The 19,280-nt window shown below is 42.3% G+C and overlaps 1 protein-coding gene across 2 annotated transcripts; it reads right to left on the reverse strand.

The window, feature by feature from the left end:
* Positions 1-585: 585 nt before the first annotated feature.
* On the reverse strand, positions 586-16,816 carry SH2D1A (SH2 domain containing 1A). Of its 2 annotated transcripts, XM_053990223.1 has the most exons (4): positions 16,164-16,816; positions 4,434-4,497; positions 1,725-1,860; positions 586-1,371 (listed from the first exon to the last, which is right to left on the reverse strand). In XM_053990223.1, exons 1-4 carry the CDS (start codon positions 16,298-16,300, stop codon positions 1,331-1,333), a joined length of 378 nt encoding a protein of 125 aa, XP_053846198.1. In that variant the 5' UTR covers positions 16,301-16,816; the 3' UTR covers positions 586-1,330. The 2 variants fall into 2 exon arrangements, with proteins under 2 accessions (XP_053846198.1, XP_053846197.1); XM_053990222.1 differs by lacking the exon at positions 586-1,371 and having other exon boundaries at positions 1,624-1,860.
* Between the last annotated feature and the right edge of the window lie 2,464 nt (positions 16,817-19,280).

Below are 19,280 nucleotides of genomic sequence, written 5' to 3' on the forward strand. Positions count from 1 at the left end.
CAAAGGTGCCTATACAATGTTTAAGGAGTGTTTTTCTGTAATTACATATATTTTTGTAGTCCAGTTGTAATCGCTGTTAGTCTTCTGCTTTGGAAGGGAGCACGTGAGACTCACATTCTTTTGGTAGTCAGGACCATTTATGTTTGTTGAAGCATGACCATTAGAAGCACAAACCAGCCATCTGGACCAGATGCATCCCCCTTGGATACAAATAAGGCTGGGCCCTACCTGGGGTCCCTCCCAAAGCCCACAGGAATTCACACAAGCCTACCTGGCAAAAACCCACGTAGAGGTAGTCTGGACTGTGGACAGCAGTGCAACACAGCCTCAAACACAGCCCTATCTCCTCAAACAAGAGGGCCACAGGACACCCAAAAAAAAGTGTTCAAAAGCATTTCCTACTGTCTGCCAGTCCATTAGCACTGTGCCATCACACTTGTTCCAGCCCAAGTGCAAAAGGCACGTCCTCTGAGTTCTCCACTAGCCTCATGCTAACCCTGCACAGCTGTTGAGTCTTCTAGATTCAAAACTCCCCTCCAGGAGCCCAGCAGCAGCATGGAAACATACAGAGAGGAAAAGAAAAGCTGTCATGCAAAAATAATTTATTTTTTTAACTTGTTTGCAAGGATGGCTTGTTTCAAGTACAGGGAACACCTAAAAGCAAAGAACAAGGTTTTCCACTTCATCGGGTGTTCTTGGTTGCTCTGTGCTTTACTTATGCTCTTGGTCATCGGTGAAAACTACAGATTTTGTTAGAGGGCAGGGCAACTGGTTTGATGGGAAATCAGTTAGTGGGGATCCTCATGGTTTCATGTCTGGAATATCTTTAGGAACTGTATGAATGACAAACACACAGCCCATCCAAAGCAAGGACACTTTAATGTAAACAATTCTCCTAAGGTTATAAAAGGGGACTTGCCCAATTCTGCATAAATGCCAACCAGAACAAAGCAAAGCAGGATCCAAAGTTAAGCAATGTAAAATTAATAACTAATTATTAATTAAGAACTGATCTTGAAGGGAAAAATATTTTTACTTAACAGTGCAAAGGGGAAAAAAAGACATAAAGGATTTAGCAGTTCATGATTTCTTATCCTCTCTTGGGAATAAACCAAAACAAAACCAAAAAATATCCCACCCTAAGTTCAAAGTACTCTGAAATCTAAACTTCTACATCTTGAGCAATAAATTCTATGAAATACACATTTCTGCAAATGTTACAAGAAAACTCACAGAGTTGTATTTACTATCATATAAATCATTCTGTTTTAAAGCATAGATTAGAGGAGATGCTGGAAGATGTGGTTATGTCACACCTGGGGAGACATCCTCATGATGGCTGCAGGTGGAAGTCATAGCCTTCATTCCTCCCTAAGAGAAATAATCACAAATATTTTAATAGATGAACACTGTAAGAAAATGGACAGTCCAGAAGGCTCATACTTCCATAAGCAAGGGTGGTGGTGAGGGATTTGCTCCTATATAGCACTCAGGAATACATATTCAAAATCCATTTTCTTATCACATTGACAGGCCCTGTCTGTAATGAGCACCTGAGTGACAGTATTTCAAATTACATGATAGCAAGATTAGGGCACATTTTTGGCAATGTCACTCTGCTGGCTAGTTCAGGTCAAATATGCAAGTAAGTCCAAGACCTCTGTCCCTGCCACTGTGGAGGGCTCTGCTCAACTGCAGCCAAGGTTTCTTCCCCCCACCAGTACCTGGGGAGTAGCTGGCTTTCATGTGTTTGACAACTGGGTTCTGCAGGGGTGTTACAATGCCTTGGTTGGGTTTCTGGAAGGCTGCAATGAGGTTGTGCACTTTCCGAAAGAGCCTCCGGTGGACCCCAGGCGCAGTCTGCAAAGCCAGAGGGGGAGAGGTGAGAAGGGGTGCTGGGTACTCTGTGCTGGCACACAGGTCTTGTCCTCAGAAATGCACACAGCTCCCAGGGAAGGAGCCAGCCATGGATGTGAACCCCCTGGTGTGCCTGTTCCAGGTGAGTCAACGAGCCACACTGCTCTCTGCTTTCCCCAGGGCACACCAGCCTTCCTACACTGAGCAGTTCCCAGCAGCGTGGCAATAGAAAGGTGGAACAGAGACAATTTCTTAATCACTACAAGAGAAACCCACACTAATTACCCACACTCACATGCCACACTAATTAGGCAGACTTACAAGTGACCCTTTGCTATTTCTGACCCTGACTTATTGCACCCAGTGATTTAACCTCCTTACCAATAACTTTCTAGCCTGTATCAGTAAGATAGTTCCATCCTAGAAACATCAGTGAGAAAATCTAGAGAGCAACCTGGGCTTACTACAGAGAGGGAGTTCTCACACCAGTAAATTCCAGCAAGGACACAGCCTCTTTGCAAACTCTTCTTGGAGCATTCTGTGCTGGCTTATGTGTTCGTTGAGTATTCCTGTCTACTTCTTGTACAAAGACAGCAGACAAATGTTACCTATTTATTAAAAGTTAGAGTCTTTCTATCTCTCTACATTAGCAATTCTTCAAACAGTATTAAATGAAACTATGTGTGTTTTTAATCAAAAATGCCATGTTTGTGTTAAATCCTTCAGGGTGTTCTCATAATAACTCCTCTTCACCAAAGAAAGTCAAGGGAGGACAAGCATGGGTCCTGTCAGTATAGTCCCACTCAAGGGACACTGCTCTCACGCAGCAGCTGTGAGCTAAATCCAGCCTCCCTGGCACCAGCTGGAGTCTTTGCACTGGCTGGGATTGCACCAGCGCTGTTTTCAATTCCCTACCTTGAAAGATGGGTGTGACCTGAGCTTGCTCAGAGACTAACCAGCCAGAGGGAAGGAAGCAGAAGCAGGAAAGGACCAGCTGCCTCTGGAGTCTGTTTTGGCCTTGGAGGCACACTCTGTGTGGATCAGTTGGACCTAGGCTGCTGTGTCTAACAGATGAAGCCAACATGGTCTTAGCAACATTTACTTAATGGTTTCTGCTCCTTATGGGTTGGTATCAAGGATCTGTAGCTAGGACCTTCTCCTGCAGAGGATGTACAGAGAAGCCTGGGTCTTCAGCACACCTATGGTGTGAAATTCAGGTAAGGTTTGCCTAAAATACATCCAGGGAAAGCCCAAAAGTCACACACAGGGTGCCAGTGGAGGTCACAGGCCAGACATTATAGCAGGTCTATACAGCACCAGAAAAACCTCACTGCAGATGCTGATGTCATCTGGGGTGAATGGAGGCTATAGCCTCAGTCAGGGAATTACCCTCCATAGGTGGAGGCCCCTGGCATCCTGGCATCCTTCCACAGATGCCAGTACTTACTCTGGCATGATGGGTGCACTGTCACCCTCACCTTGTCCTGAAAATATTCTGTCTTGGGCAAATCCTAAATCTTACATCCTAAACCTTACATCAACATCCTGATGTCTTATAGAAAGAATTACTGGGCACTATTCCCAAGGGTCACATGGATAATTATCTACTCCACAGTAATGTCAGTCACTTCAACCCCCTGATCTGTTCAGGGTAACCCTAAGAATCAGTTTTGTGTTCCAGAATCACTTCTAATACAGTAATGTCCAAGGAATTATGCCTGTCTAGAAATTATACAATATTTGAAATAAATGTTCATTAACATACGAACAGAAAGCTAATTATGAATTAATACGCAGAGTACATCCAAAGGAAAAAAATCATAAAATAAATAGAGATTAACATCCCAATTTCATCAACATAAATGTTGTCTGTATTACAAGTAATGTTTTTCTGCACCCTCACTTCTAATACAGTAATGTCCAAGGAATTATGCCTGTCTAGAAATTATACAATATTTGAAATAAATGTTCATTAACATACGAACAGAAAGCTAATTATGAATTAATACGCAGAGTACATCCAAAGGAAAAAAATCATAAAATAAATAGAGATTAACATCCCAATTTCATCAACATAAATGTTGTCTGTATTACAAGTAATGTTTTTCTGCACCCAAATTACCAATTTCTTATCAGATGGGCAAAAAATATATTTTGTATCAAGTTTTGCCTATATTTTGCACTAATGATGAATTAATCTGGATTAATGAATTAAAACACCGTACAATGAAAATTATTTCTTTAGTATTCTGACACTGATGGTACACAGGATAGAAGGAAACAGATTGTGCTTGTCAAATTATAAAACCACAATATTTTTGCCATTTAAAATGATGCAAAATGATGCACTACTGCATTATGCAACAGCTGAAATGAAACAGGGAATTAATTTATGACTTCTAGACTGTCAGAAGTGGCACCAAGACATCTTACTGATGGATGCACTCTAGATCGATTACCATCAATGAAAATCAGACTAGGCAGAAACATGAATAATTTGAATATATTTCATTAAATCTATGATCTATATCAAACAGGATGTAGAAATTTTCAGAAGGGAAAGGAGAACTACACACCTCAGCACTCCAGGATCCAGTTTCTGTCTGGGACACTCTGTAGGTATAAACATAACCCTGATGCCTGTGGAAAAAAAAAAAAAACAAACAGGTATTCATTATTCATTTCTCTTGACAGTTTTCACAAGAACTACACCATTATGTGAGAGTTAGCTCATCTGCTAACTTTTCCTTAAAAATAAATTAACCTCTAAAGGCTCTAAGTAGCTGAAAAACCCACTGGCTAGATGCAGTGTTAAACCTACTGAGATTTTTTGGGATGAGATGCATTGGTCTGACCCGGATCTAGTTTAGCAGTATTCAGTTATTTTAGGTTAAATAGCGTTGCTTTTAGTCCTTCCTCAGCATTTTTATTATTTTTTTTTCAGTGACATCTTTCACTGACACACACCAGAAACACTTTGCCTGCAAAAAGAGAAGGTGTATTATTGACAGGTAGCATTATTGTTCTGTGACTCATTTAAATGCAGATGTTAACAGCAGCAATGTCATTACTGTAATTTATTTGGAAAGCTATACCCACTATATAGCTATATAGGACTTAAATCAATTACTCTTTGCTTTGCCCATACATTCCCAACTTTCAAATACTGATAAAAGAGACTTGAGTATGGAATCTTCCTTCTTTTAAAGTCAGAGCCTTTGGGGAATAAGGAGACATAGTCTAATAACACAAGGCACAACTCATCCCAAAGTCACTCTTGCTTCTCTCATGAACCCAACTCAGTGAATGATTTACATGGTAGATTACTACACTAATATCCAACAATTTAGCTCAGAATCAATTAATAGCAGATCCATGAGTACAGCATTAGTTTAGATGATATCAGATAAGAAAGACTGTATTGAGTTCATGCAGCATTTGGACTGTGCTCTCAGGCACATGGTGTGATTCTTGGAGTGTCCTGCGCTGTGCCAGGAGTTGGACTCAATGATCCCGATGGGTCCCTTCTAACTCAGTATATTCTATGATTTTATGTGTCTATTTCACATTACATAGGTTTACATCAATACACAGCAGGATTTTAGGGACCATCCCCTATTTGACCATCAATTCTTATTCTTAACAAAGCAGAAACATACTGTATTTCTTTCCAGTTATGCACGGCATTATAGCAGTTACTACAAAATATGATGTCTGTGACACAGACATCATATGATTGCAATTATTTATGATCTGTGTCACAGCTCCTGGAAAAATTCCTGTTTAAAAGTCATTACGGCAACCTTTGCAAAGTGGTGGCTGGTATAATTTGCCCTAGAAGGAAGTTGTTAAGAGCTGGGTTGCTGCTACAACCCATCAAAGTGGGAGCAAAATGCCTGTGGTGATTTGTGAGCTCTGCCCGCACCACTTGACTCCCACTGGGATCAGACACAGAGGTGAAGGACACAAAGCCGTTCCCTCCCATCCCGGCTGCTGCAGGGACAAGCTCCCTGTGCACAGCTGAGACACTGCCCTCCTCTCCTTGAGTATGGGCATGTGCCTGATACTGCCCCCAATCCCACCACAGCTTCACCCACCTCTTCATATCTACCAAGAGCCTTTTCTCCAGACCTTCTATATGCCACCAGACAGACAGAAAAGCAGCTGGCCACCTCACTTCACGGAAACCCAAGGAGGAAAACAGCCATCACTGTTTCCCCCCCCTCTGTTTTTCTCCAGCAAGCTGCAGTCCATCAGGCATTTGGACCTTGGGAAGAGATGTGAACAACCTGTTGTGGCTGCAGGAGGAGGGAAGAATGTGGAACTGCTTTCCTGTCCATGGCATGGGAACATGGTCAATGGTGTTTGAAGCCACAACTCAAGCTCAGCTGGTTAAAAACACATTCCTCTAAGCCACTAGATTATGTATGTTCTTGTTCAGGGAATCCAGTGTCTCGCTTTAGGGCACTCAGACAGTCTTGTACCATCATGTTCTTTCTTAAAGACTGAGAGCTGTGCCATTTCATCAGCTTTTTATAACATGATGTTCACATGAATCTTTTTCTAAAAACCACAAGGAGCTTTGCTGTACCTAAATATGTAGAACACCAGCCAATACATGGTTACTGAAATGAGGATTTTACAGGATTTTCCCATAATGTACTGGGAAATACCAGAGAGGTCCTAGCATTTTGTTCCATCTCTTTGAAGTGGGTGTTTAACCTTCTCCACAGTGATTTTTTTTTCAAGTTTCAAATCCACCAGAATCATACATCTGTGATTCTATAAATCTAAAACTCATTCTCTTGCCTTCTATTTTCAATACTACACTGTGCATAAGGGTATGAGCAACCTGGTCTAGTGGGTGGCATCCCCGCCCACGTCAGGGCAAGTTGGAACTAGATGATTAGATTAACTGGATGAACCAAAGGATGTTTAAAGTTCCTTCCAATCCAAGGCATTTTATGATTCTGTGATTCTACTACCCTTGCTTGATTCTTGGTTTTCCCAAAAGAAATGTTTTTCCAGCTGCTTCAGTCCCTTTAAAATCTGATTTTTCCACAAACAGCCACCATGTCTGGAAAGCCGCCATTTGTTGTTTCTTTCATTGTTTTCTCTACACAAGAGATTGCATGAGTTGAAGAGGTTGAGGGGCTGTAGTGCTGCTCTGATTCTGAACTGTCTGTTGGCTCTCAGCACTCTGCCAAAAAGGTTTGCTAAGCAAAATGAATTGAAAAACAGAGGTCAGACAAAATAATATTCAGTATTGAAGTATGGTGAGATACACGATAGGCAGCTATCCTGCATTTTTTAAAATATTACACTGTAAAATATTTCAGCTGAGCATAGGGAAACCACAAAGGATAGTTCAGATTAAAAGCCCATGAGGTTCTGAAAAAGAACCAAGAATTTGAGAAGATGGATGCTTTGAGCACAGTGTGGAGAATGGGAAGAGAATGACATTGTTATCACTGCCTCGTGAGGGACAAGTGAGAGCTCTCCACTCTCCTGGCAAATGTTCATGTTTTTCCCAGAGAAGGAAAGACTGACAGGTCTGAGGGATTTTACCGTGCTCAAGCTGAAAAACACAACGTTATCATCTGTTACTGGCTCTGAAGCCACCAGGAAAGCAAGACACTGTGTAAATGGGAGATGACCTGGACATCCACATCTGTCTCTTCAAAGGCAATGCCCAAAAGGAAGGAAGTGCATTTTCTTAAGAGGATGAACAGCTAGGTCTTCCCATTGAACCACTTTCCATTGTGACCTTGGTCTCCACAAAATGAATTACAGCTCTTCTGATAAATACTCTCCCAATGAATGTGATCTCATCAAAACTTTCTGTCATGCAGCAGGAACTTCCTTCATTACCACTTCAAAGAGTTCACCTTCCATTTACAAGTGATATGACTTTGGGTGAAGTTTACTGCTAAATGGGAAAAAGCCTCCCTTGAAAAAGGTTTTTATGATTTTATCCACCTCACATAAGATCAGTGTGGGCTGAAGGAAGATCAAGGTGTTTTCTTAAAAGAAAAATTAAATACACATATTAAAATTGAGATTGCAGAGGACATTACCTTCCAAAGAGTAAAGCATGTAACACTGGAAAAAAGCAAGTGAAAAAGTTCATTTACTGAAACTTAAGTCTCAGGAAATGAGAAATTCTCCAGCTAACGTAAGAGGACAGCTCAATTTTCTACATTTTACTCTCTTCAGGGCAGAAAAAAAGCTCCTGGAGAGACACAATGTTCTTATATGTGGTGTGATCTCAGGGAGCACTCTCAGTACATCGGTGTACCAGCACATCTTGGAGGAGGACCAGTTCATGACACCCAGGTAAAGATTCACTGAAGGGCTCCCGCATTCCTTCACCTGTCCCAAGGACAGACAGAGCCTCACTCACAACAGCAAAGCTCCTCTCTCCTGTCAGTGAAGCTCAAGGGACAGGAACAATTATGAATTAACATCTTGATGAATGAGGCTCTACAAATTTTTGATCATAGGCAAAAAATGCCAAAATGCTGGTGAGGGGAAGCAGGAAAGAGCCATTGCTGTAAGGACAATACCAGATAGCACTTATGAAAGAGTGCTCTGGTCATCAGTAATGACATTTTTGTGACATCTCACTTTTTTTTTTTTTTTTGTCTCCATAGGGAAGGATATGTTATACCAGCTGGGAACTGCAATAACACAGTCTTTGTTTCAATACATTCCCTTGGAAAACTTTGTCAAAGGAAAACCTAGAAAAAGTTCCTACTACAGGAACCAGTCCACTTTAAATTATAGGGTTTTTTTTTACTTTGTAGCCAGATAATTCCTCCCAAATAGTTACCAAGGCATCGTTCACAGATGACATACTGAAACACCATCTGTCTACCTGTCCTCTCCATTCCTCCTTTTTAGCTGTGATCAGACCTGTTAAAGCTGCATTTACTTGAACAGGTGAATGATTACAATCTTCTGCACCATTGAAATAGCCTGAGGACATTAAATGCATGCTGCAGATTAAAATTAATGATGACATTTCAGCTGCATGGTATACTTTAAAATCATTTCCAAATACTTTGCATCTCAGTTGGGAAATTTTATTAAACTAATTTTTATTCATTTCTGAGCCCAAAATTGAACATATTAAAAGGGAGAAAGACAGAGAGATGAGGTAAAGCCATGTCAGCAATAAATTACATCAATTTCTTCCTCTGTATGTATCTTTCTCTTCAGATGTCATTGTGTTATGTCAATCACCACTTCTTATCTGGTACATTTACAACCTGACCTTAGCTTGGAATTTCATTTTACAACATAGTTTAAGAACCAGACCATGGTGTAGCCTACAAACAGTGGTTCTGAGCATTATACTGCCCAGAGTCAGTTTCTTATAATTTTGCCACATTTCAGCATTTCAGACTGAAAATTAATTTCTTTGATTTGCCTCACCCTTATTTAAGGATGGAGAATGCAGAAGGGAACATGTTAGGCAAAACAATGCTTTTCCCACGTTTAAAAAAAATCTTCTAACTGTCAGAGGAGGGGGTGCCCAGTTTTCAGAGTAAGACATAAAATTTGTTTGAAAGAAGGTATATCTCTTGCACTCTCTGAAAGCAGTAGTGGCCCTCTAGGCTGCAAGAAAAGCACCCTCTAAAGGTTGTTAACAGCTGTACCATCACCATGTCTGGGCTGGTTGTACTATGGACACTCAGCCAAGCAGTGTCCATGATCTCAAATGTATGTGTGTTGCTTGGCCTAGATTAGAGAAAAAAAAAACAGAAGGTAATTTAGTAATTGGGCATCTTGGACAAGAAGTTTGGGATTAGGTAGGATGTATGTGGAAGGAAAGAAAAGGGGACCAATATCTATGCAAGCTGGGCAAGGAAACAGCAACAAACATTGAACCACTGACAGAAAGACTAAATGAGTAAGGAAGAGGATATACAGAGGTAAATATGAGGGGGCTTGGTCTGCGAGGAGCACAAAATGCTGAAACAACCAGGAGCAGAAGATGGGTGTTTTGGAAGCCAAAGTTGTATGAAACAAGGCAACAGACCTCAGCAATGCAAGCAAAGCCAGCAAGTTGTGCAGAGTAACATTGGGTAGCCTCAGAATCCCTTCCCATGGCCCTTACACTGGGAACCCAAAGCTAGAGGGGACTGCAGACCTGGGCCTCCTGTGTCACCTTTCTCTTCTGCAAAACAGTTAAACTCTTCATCTCTCAAGCAGAGATAAGGCTTAGAAACCACTTAATGCTATGGAGATGTGTACCACCCTGCTCTGCAGAGGAGCCCTGCTGGGGAGCTCAAGGGGGACTCGGGAGCAGGGGTCAGTGGCGTGGAGCAAATGAGCACAAGAGGTCAGGTTGGAGCCACTTCTGCCTTATCATAGGTGTTTTATGTAGGTGCAGATCAGCTCCTGAATGCCCAGAGGGAACAACTTCAGGCAATTTCCCAGTGGGCAGCCCTGGACAGGGAATGTGGGTGATTGTATGGGCACAACAGGAGCTACAGAGGTGGGAGATGGCTACCACAAAGACAAAATTTGAATTTAGGGGAATACACAGCAGTGCCTTGGAGCCTTTAAGCTTCTCCTCACTCTCTCCTAGAATTTGTATTTTCTGTTTGACAAACAGGCTGATTCCCTCCTTACTTAGGTCTCAGCTAAGTACAGCAACTCAGAAATCACCACTCATCAGCTAACTCAAGTTGAAGAAATAGCATTCACATTGAGACCATGTGCAAGATACAAGCTCTATGTCTGCAAGAGTGAATAAAATAGGTTAAACTGGTGTTTACAACATCTGAAAAGCCCAACAGAGTGACTGTAGCTTAAATCACAGCAGCACTTGAGTGAACACTTCTGTCACTGATTTGTCACTGATTCCTGTCACTGATTCCTTTAGCAACACTTCTTGTGGGAAAAATTTACCCTCAATATTGCATGAGTAATACATATTAACTTGCTGTAATGCTGTAGCATTATTTTAAAAATGCATTATCTTGATTTTCTCTTCTGAAATTAACAAAAGCTTAAAAGAGAAAGTTAAGTCTTGTGAAATAGCTCTGGATTTATGCAGAAATTTCTGTGGAAGATTGTCAGTATCTCTACCACCTCAACACTCCTAACTATCTGAAGAAATGATGCTGATCTACCTAAAGAGCAAGTATGTAGTCTTTCTGAGCAGGGTTTGTGTCAGTCTGGAACAAGGAGATTCCAGCCAAAAGCAATACCTCAAAGAGCAATTTCTTGAAATTCAGAAATAAAGTAAGAATTTATTCAAATCTGAGATGCTAAATAGAAGGCTATTACCTTATGGCAGGCCAATAACTCAGCCTCCCACTAAGTTTCATCAATTCCATGATTCAGGCTGTCTACCTTTCCAAGAAAAGTCATTGGAATATGTGAAGGTCATTAGCTAAGTTATGCTCAGCAAAGACAACACTCACTCTGGTAAGCAGGCACCTGAAATACTCACCTCAGTAAAATTTACCATTGTGCTATAGAAGACTTTTTTCAAAGCTGAAAACAGGGTGTGATATTTGCAACAGTTATGTTGAATTGAAGGGCTGCTTATTTTGTTTCAAATTACATCTTAAATAATGATGATGATTATGTGCAGTGTTATAAAAAAAATGCAATTATTCTGCCATGTCTATCAAAAAGAATACATAGGAAACAAAGGAAATGCTAAGCTGAAGCTGTCTTGTGATCCTGTATTACACCTTTGTACTGTACAGCTGATGTATCTGTCTCATCAGAAAGTTTCGGCACGTTGCCTTGAACTTGTGCACCGTGGTTGCAGTGACAGAAAAAATAGCACACGTAAAATCTGATAGGACTGCAGCCTATCCCTGTTGCCATTACTGTTGCTTCAAGAGCTCTAAACAGCTTTCAATTCCAGCTTTTGATTATTCTCCACAAATTTAATGCAGCACAGTACACAAACGGCTGGTTTCAAACAAATCATCTGAACACACAGTTTGACAAGCATGTCGTGTTTGTCTTACTTACAGCTCTGAAACAACTACTAACATTCTCAGTATTTTCAAGCATGTGAATTTTAAAACCCAAACTACAAATGCTTTATCTTTGCCAATTCAGGCATGAGCTGCTTGTTTCTGCATGTGTACTCATATATCTGTAAAGGATCATGGGGCTTTTGGCACTCTCAGGCATTTTCTTTATATATTTTTCGGGCAGGGTTGAAGAGGCTGCTCCTCAAAGTAGTCACCATTAGTGTGTCCCGTGTCCCCCATTGACTTCATTAGGAGCTGTGAGCACAGAGGATTTCTGACTGTGCTAAAAATGTCAAATGGGGCATTGAGCAAAGAGGAAACCAGACCAGTAAAGAAAGCTCCCTGGAACAATCAGGCTTGATATTAAAACCCTGGTGTACTGCGTGTAGTGTCTAACTTGTTTATGGGTAAAACGTGTATGTTTTATAAAGCATATGCATGTCTTCTAGACCAGTTCTCAGGAACAGCAAAAATCTTGCCATTCAGTGCAACTCTAAAAGTTTCCAGGAAAGGATTGCATACCTCTGTTGACATATTCACAAAATCCTTAAAGTAGATATTATCAATTCAATAATGATATTCATACAGTGAAGACCCGTGAGCATCTGGTATTAAAATCACTGCCAAAATCTGAAAGCAGCACCTCTGTTTGAAAGAGCCCCAGAGCATACAATTGCAAATCAAAACCTTCCTACTCTTCCATGCATGGTTTAATTGTGGTCTTAAAATATTTTTGAAAGCAGGTCCTTTGTGCTTTGCCGCAGTCAGACCAAGAAAATATTCATTGTCTCTTTGAAGACTTTCAGGCACACCATGTGTACATCTCAGCTTCTGAAAGTGGAAAGTGGCATTCAAGGGAGATAAATCAGTAGCTCAGGAGAAACAAAGAGAGAAAGCAGAGAGTTTTCTAGATGAATGCTCCAACAGGGTGCTGCCTGCTGCAGTTACCCACCTCTATAGGTCAGGTTTTATGCTACTACCTGTCTCTTTTATGCTTGCCCTGTAAAATCAGCGTCAGTCACAAGGGATTCATGAAGTCTTTGACTCTTCTCCTTTTTAAAGGTCAGGGCTCCACTTTTTAATTGGAAAAGCAAAAGGTGAATGAGCCTGACCATGAACACTGCAGTCCTCATTGTGTGCCTTAAGAGGCTCAAAGCCTGCCAAAACATGTCAGGGCTTTTTGGAGGTGCTCGAGGGGGAGGATGTGGTGGTGATTGTGGCATTACAAATTTATGCAGTTTCTTGGGAAAAGGAGACATTGTTTGAGCATAAGCAATGCAGTGAAGTCACAGGGCTTGACAATTACAGTACCTGGAGCTGGAAGTGCAGAGCAGCCACTAATGTGAATTCAAGCAGATGACACCACTGTCATCCAAATATATGCTTAATTGCTCTTTTGATAAATATTTCTTTTCTCTTCATCAGAACTGTGCCTTGTAATTCCCCTGTGATGGAAAAAGGAACCCTAAAAAGGGTTAGAACTGGGAAGTTGTAGGACTTTGTGTTTTGGTTTGTTTTAGTTCCCCAGGGAAGTGGAGGGAGAGGGGAAAGAAGACAGACTGAGCATGCCTTGATTTTGGAAAACTGGACTATTTTTCTCTTTTTGTTTTCTAATGGCAATAGAAATACTATCTGCAGTATAAAACATATACACTCCTGGTAGAATTTTTCACTGGAAACATGCAAAATATTTTGTTTAGCTCTGATACTTATTGCAGTATATCTAATGGTGACCAGCTTTATTTCCCATGTTTCAAAGATCACTTCATTACTTCTAGTAAATTCATCTTTTTCTGATCTTCATATGTCTATATATTCTTATAGTGATCTTCAGCATGAATTCTGAACCAAAATATAAATTACTGAATAACTTTGCTATTCCTAATAATATCCATGATTTATTTAGAATGAAGTATTTTTAAAAGCAGAGAAATACTTATTCTTTCTTTAATTTCCTTTTTCTTACAGAGTGAAAACAGCAACTGCACACTTCCCTCAGTTTTTACCAGAGCTGCACATGCATGTTTGTCACCTGTTCCATCTCTGCCCATGATGTTCAGACTGGAGTCTGGACAGGTTATGTCCATTGCTTTCTTTGCCAAAGGCAGGCTCAGTATTCTCCACCGAATACGTATCTCCATCTCTCACACCTTCCTGTTCCTCCAGTCTCTCCACTAAAGCGCTCTGCTTTGGCAACCTTTGCCTGTCAAAGCACTTCTCTAGTTTATAGCGCATATTTCTTCAAACTGTCATTGCTATCTCAGTGTGGGATCCTTTCCTGGTATAAAAATTGTCTCCACAGTTATTGTGTGACATGCTGTTCACCATATCTGCTATTTCTTATGTAATTATTTGAATTGACTGTTAAGAAGTATTGGAACCAAGGCTTAATTCTACCATTTTTCAGCTACCTTTCTTTCTGTATCAGTTCATACTCATAACATTTTTCATTTAAATTTTATCTATTTCAAATTTCCTTTATAGAATAACTATTAAGGATCTATGTTCTGAAACTTCAGAACACTCACCTTTTTATTTTTTTGCTTTTATCCTTTTGTTTATCATACATGTTTCAATGCAACATACCATGGTGACAAGAATGACCCATAATTTCAGAAGCAATTTAGTCTTTTCTTACTGAAGTATCTTTTCCTCCAAAGACTGCAGAGCTTCACAGTTAGAAATGCTTTAATTTCTTCCTATTCTCATTTTCCATATTTTATTTCATTAATGAAATTTCTTTCAAAGGGCATAAATTACTACCAATATACAAAAAATCCCAACTAATTGTGTATAACTGAAAGACCTTGTTACGTACCTACATCCTGACTTAGACTGACGGTGGACTAATTCTAGTATTCTCTGTCTTATTCAGCATTGTAACACTCTTCCTGACCCTTCCTCTAATGTCTTAGTGTTTCACCTGCACTGAATGACTTCTGAGTGTAAGGGTGGTATATCCCCATTTCCTCTGATAGTTATTTTAAAGAGATTCTGCTTTTATTGCCTATTCCCATCACAGGAATCATAGCACTCCTTACCTCTTGCTATGTCTATTCCATTTTCATTTAACTCAAGATGCTTCTTATTTCCCATTTTTCAGCTCGCTGTTAAGGTTTGAAACCAGCCATTTGTTAGCAGGAGCACCTAACTTGGTTCACCTGATTTCATGAGAGAAGTAAAAATACATCCTCTGCCACAAAGACTTTCCCTGAAAAGAGTATTGTGTATTTTTGGATTGTCTATAACCTTCTTGCGTGTCTCCATTTACTTGTCTATAACAGGAAGATAATGATGCTCACCTAGGGCTTAATTACATATTGTCAGAAATGTATTCAAGGGATTTGGGGGAAACCTGACTTAGGACCCTTCTTCCTCTTGTGCTTTTTTGCCAGGTACCCGAGTTCCCTCTGTTAGCTGATTTCATGCTGGACCTAAAAGGGTTTTCTCTAGTGTTCTTTCTTCTACTGAAGTACGGCATAAGTGTCATCTTTGTTTTTGTGATGCAAGGGTACAGTGTCACCAGGACTTCCAAGACTTTTGCCAACAGTAGGGTAATTAAGTTTCCTCATTAAAATGAGGTCCTATGAATATAAAGTCCCCCAGGTCTCCCAGGGGAACCTTTACCCTCTCTCTGACAGACCATCCCATCAGATGTCTCCCTTTTCACCCTATTTGATGAAACATTATCACCTAGTTTGTTACCATCAGTATTTCATGTGCATTACAGGTAGTTTGCTCCAAGCCTCGTGGCCTGTGGGACAAGCCACAAGCTTGTGGGACTGAGAGCATCTTGAACAAAGGCACATTCTGGATGGCAGCATTGGGTGTTACCTTTCCCGATGACAGGGTCACTGGGGATGCTGCTGAGCACACCCATGAGCACACTAGGGAAGCAGAAGAACACAGGCAGAAAGCAAGAGGGCTGTCCAGCACAAAGAGGCAGTACACACCATCCTGAGCCAAGTCACCTGGCATTTCTCCATGACACCTTGCTTATCCTTCCCATGTGCCTGCCTGCTTTCTCTATGTTTTTTTGTCTGTGCAAAGCATGGGCTCTGCAAGGCAAAACCTGCTCCTCTTTGCTTTGCAAGGGACCCAACACCACTTATTGCACCCCTCTATCCTAAGGTGAAAGAGCTAAAAGCCTCGCGTAAGCAGATGGCAAGACCAGAACATACTTTGCTGTGGGGACACCCCTATTGTGGAGGGGCCTGTCGGCAGTCAGCTGCCGCCTGAGCAGCCCCGGCGGCCCCGCGCTCCCGGCCCGCTCCCGGCCCGCTCCCGGCCCGCACTCACAGCACGCAGAGGCAGTAGACCCCCGGGATGCTCTCGCTGTCCCGCAGCAGGTAGCTGCCGTCCGTGCCCGCTGCCAGCAGCAGCTTCTCCCCAGCCTCTCGGGTGATGGCCCCGTGGTAGACGGGCACCGTGTCCATGCCAGGGCCCGTCCCGCTGCAGCTGCTCTCCCGTGCTTGGCGCTTCCTCCGACTGTGCCTCAGCCGTGTGCTCCCTCAGCCTCCGCGTCTTGGAGGCAGATGTAAACAGGATGTGTTCACACCGCTGAAGCCTCTGCACGGGGTGAGACGGCACTGAGGGAAGAGTGAGGAACGAACACAGAATTTTTGTGGGTTTTTTTCCTGTGTCCTTTTCTGTCTTCCTTTTACGTAGTCTATACCATCCTTGCACCCTCACAGCTCTCCTGCAGAGGTGTCATTTCACATCCACTCTCGGCCATGTGGCTCCTGCTCAGCAGAGATGGGTCTGGTGAGGCACACGATGGCCAGGGGCCGATGGCTGCCCCGGCTGGGACAGGGAGGGCAGGACCAGGGCACTGCTGTCACGGCTCCGCCAGGCACTTCCCTCTCCTGGTGTTAACCCAAGTGGATTGTTACTCCAAGGAGGGATGTTTTTTTTTTAACCTCTTGATTTTTAAAATCCCCAGGGATGAGATTAGAGGAAGTCAGCTGACCTCACTGTCACTGTCCCACCAGAGCACTCACCTCAGGCTGCAGGTGCGAGCACAGCCCCTGCTCCACACCAGCTGCTGCAGTGCCCACAGACAGCAGCCCCAGCTGATTCACCTCACGAGGGGTTGTTTTCAAAGGCTTTGGTGCTGTTTAATCACTGTTAATGTCACGGTGGTCACTGCTTCTCTTTGGAGGCAGGCGACAGCCTTGGCACATGCAAGGAGGCCCCTCACATCTTCCCAGATGCCATCGGTGCCAATGCTGCCTTTATGTGGGGCATGAGCTGGCATCCAAAATCCCGAGCCATGTCTGAAAGAGCCATTTCTCTTCACCTGCTGTGACTGAAGACAGTTCCTCAGTATACTTGCCAATTGAATGCTCCCACACGCACATGCACAGCTGTTTGCAAACAAGCTGTCAAATGTGCTTTAATGTGCCCCACAGACATTTCCACCCCACAGATATTTCCACCCATGGAAAAACTGAACATGTTTCCCTGCAGTTATGGCCACCGTGGGGCTGCAGCAAGCTCAGGGCTACATTCATCCCTGGCATGAGGCTGCCACCCTCTCTCGAAGAGCCACCTTCCCACACCTGTGTGCGTGAGCAAGAAGTCAGTAAAATATAGTAATAAATATGGGTTGTGGTTATGACTGATTGCTTTTAAATTGAGTTTACTAGCAGGACAGAAAGAATGAAATAATCTCATCCAGGTGTTCACAGATGCTGTGGCCTTGTTGAAGTTAAGAATACATGAAAAAATAGCTTTTAAGATACACACAGTTCAGGAACAGAAATGAAATTTAAAAATATCAAAAATAATGGCTGCTCTTTTTAAACTTCAATCAAAGTCTTTTCTCTCAACCATTTCACAGTGCAATGTCTTTACTTTTTGATCTTCAATATTGTTTTTCCTTGGAAAGATTTTTTTTCAAACTAGCTTTAGTTTTTCCTTTTGAAGGATGGGCATTTCTGATCTGGGAGTCACAGGGTAGCTCGTGCATGGGGCACTGCACAAAATCACTGATGGCAAAGCTGCAGCGTTTGGAGGCCAAGAGCCTCTTTCCCCACAGGGAGACCCTGGCAAGTGACTGCCTCCCTGGCTGGCACTGAGAGGTGAGAAAGCTGCAGAAATCTCAGCTGAAGAGAGAATGAAAACTCCCACCACTGAGTTTATGGCCTTTCTATCTCATTATGCAGGTATTCATTACCCCCTTTACGTGAACCTGGGGATTCAGACATCCTGCTTGGTTTTTTAAACCAGTTGTTAAAGTATTTGCACATAAAGTAGCTGCTGCCTGCTGCAAATCTGATTAATGTGGACAGCAACAAGCTGTAAAGCTGCTGCCTATTTCTTCTCATTTTCCAAACTACCTGTGCTCTTGGGGATTTCATCCAACTTTCCCATTTCTTAACCTATTCTCAATATTAATAGCTGATTTCAGAAAAAGTATGTGTGTAATTAGCTGGAGAGGAAAACCAGCCAGAATCATTTACTTCTGCAGATTTCATTGTCCCACTCATTAGATTTCAACTAAAGAAAATCATAAAACTTTTCATTGTGAGTTCCTCTCCTAATGTGGAGTCACCACCTTACCCAGTCAACCTGCATTCCCCAGCACTTGGATGAAGAAGCATCTATTACTGTAAAACAGCTGTAAACACACAACTTTGCTAGTCTGGTTAAGAAATCTATAAAAGTCCAGCTACTGAATCTCAACCCCAGGCTTCTGTACAAGTCCTTTTACAGCCCCACTGACTAGGGGAATTGCAGCTTTTAAGAAATCATGGAAATGCTGTGTTTGGGAACAAGGGACAGTAATACTGAGGCACCTGTCAGGGACTGAAGTGGTTCATGCCTTAAACATTGTTATGAAAGAGTTTTGCCCATTACAGTAAAAACTGTATCAAGAAGTTACAAGCACAGAAGCCCACCCCTCCCTGAAGATGCCTGACTGGAACTTTGGACCCTGAGGTAAGCCATGTAGATAACATAAAGGGGACACTATTGTTCAATAATCTAATGCTGAGGGAGAACGCATCCACAAGAAAGCCAAACCCAGCAGCTGCAATGATAATCACCTCTGGCCATGGTTGGGGTGGGGGAGACCACAGCTTACAGAGGCCAGGTTTACATAGACCCTCCCACAACTGAGGGTGGGGGAAGGAGGTTTTTTGTGCGTGGCATAACCTCTGGTCAGAGGCACTGAACATCCATCCTCCCTTACACAAACAGGCCCAGCTGTGAAATCCCCAGCCCCACGGGCCACATGCATGGGACATCCACATGGGAGGCAGCTGAGGGGGGTGTCATAATCCATCAACGACCCACCCAAAGTGCTCCCCAGACTCATTCCCGAGGCCTTGCACTACAGCATTGCAGGTGACACAAAGTGATGCAACAGACCTGTTGCAAGACACCGTCAAACTGGCCCCCACCCTGGGGGAA

The sequence above is a fragment of the Vidua macroura genome, chromosome 14 (genome assembly GCF_024509145.1).
Source record: "Vidua macroura isolate BioBank_ID:100142 chromosome 14, ASM2450914v1, whole genome shotgun sequence".
In the NCBI taxonomy this organism is placed as follows: Eukaryota; Metazoa; Chordata; class Aves; order Passeriformes; family Viduidae; genus Vidua; species Vidua macroura.

Coding starts and splice junctions, on each gene's coding strand:
- SH2D1A (XM_053990222.1), bottom strand. CDS start 16,300: ATGGACACGGTGCCCGTCTACCACGGGGCCATCACCCGAGAGGCTGGG. Junction 4,498..16,163: donor GTCTACTGCCTCTGCGTGCT/GTGAGTGCGGGC, acceptor TTTTTTCCACAG/GCATCAGGGTTATGTTTATA. Junction 1,861..4,433: donor CTGGATCCTGGAGTGCTGAG/GTGTGTAGTTCT, acceptor CTGGCTTTGCAG/ACTGCGCCTGGGGTCCACCG.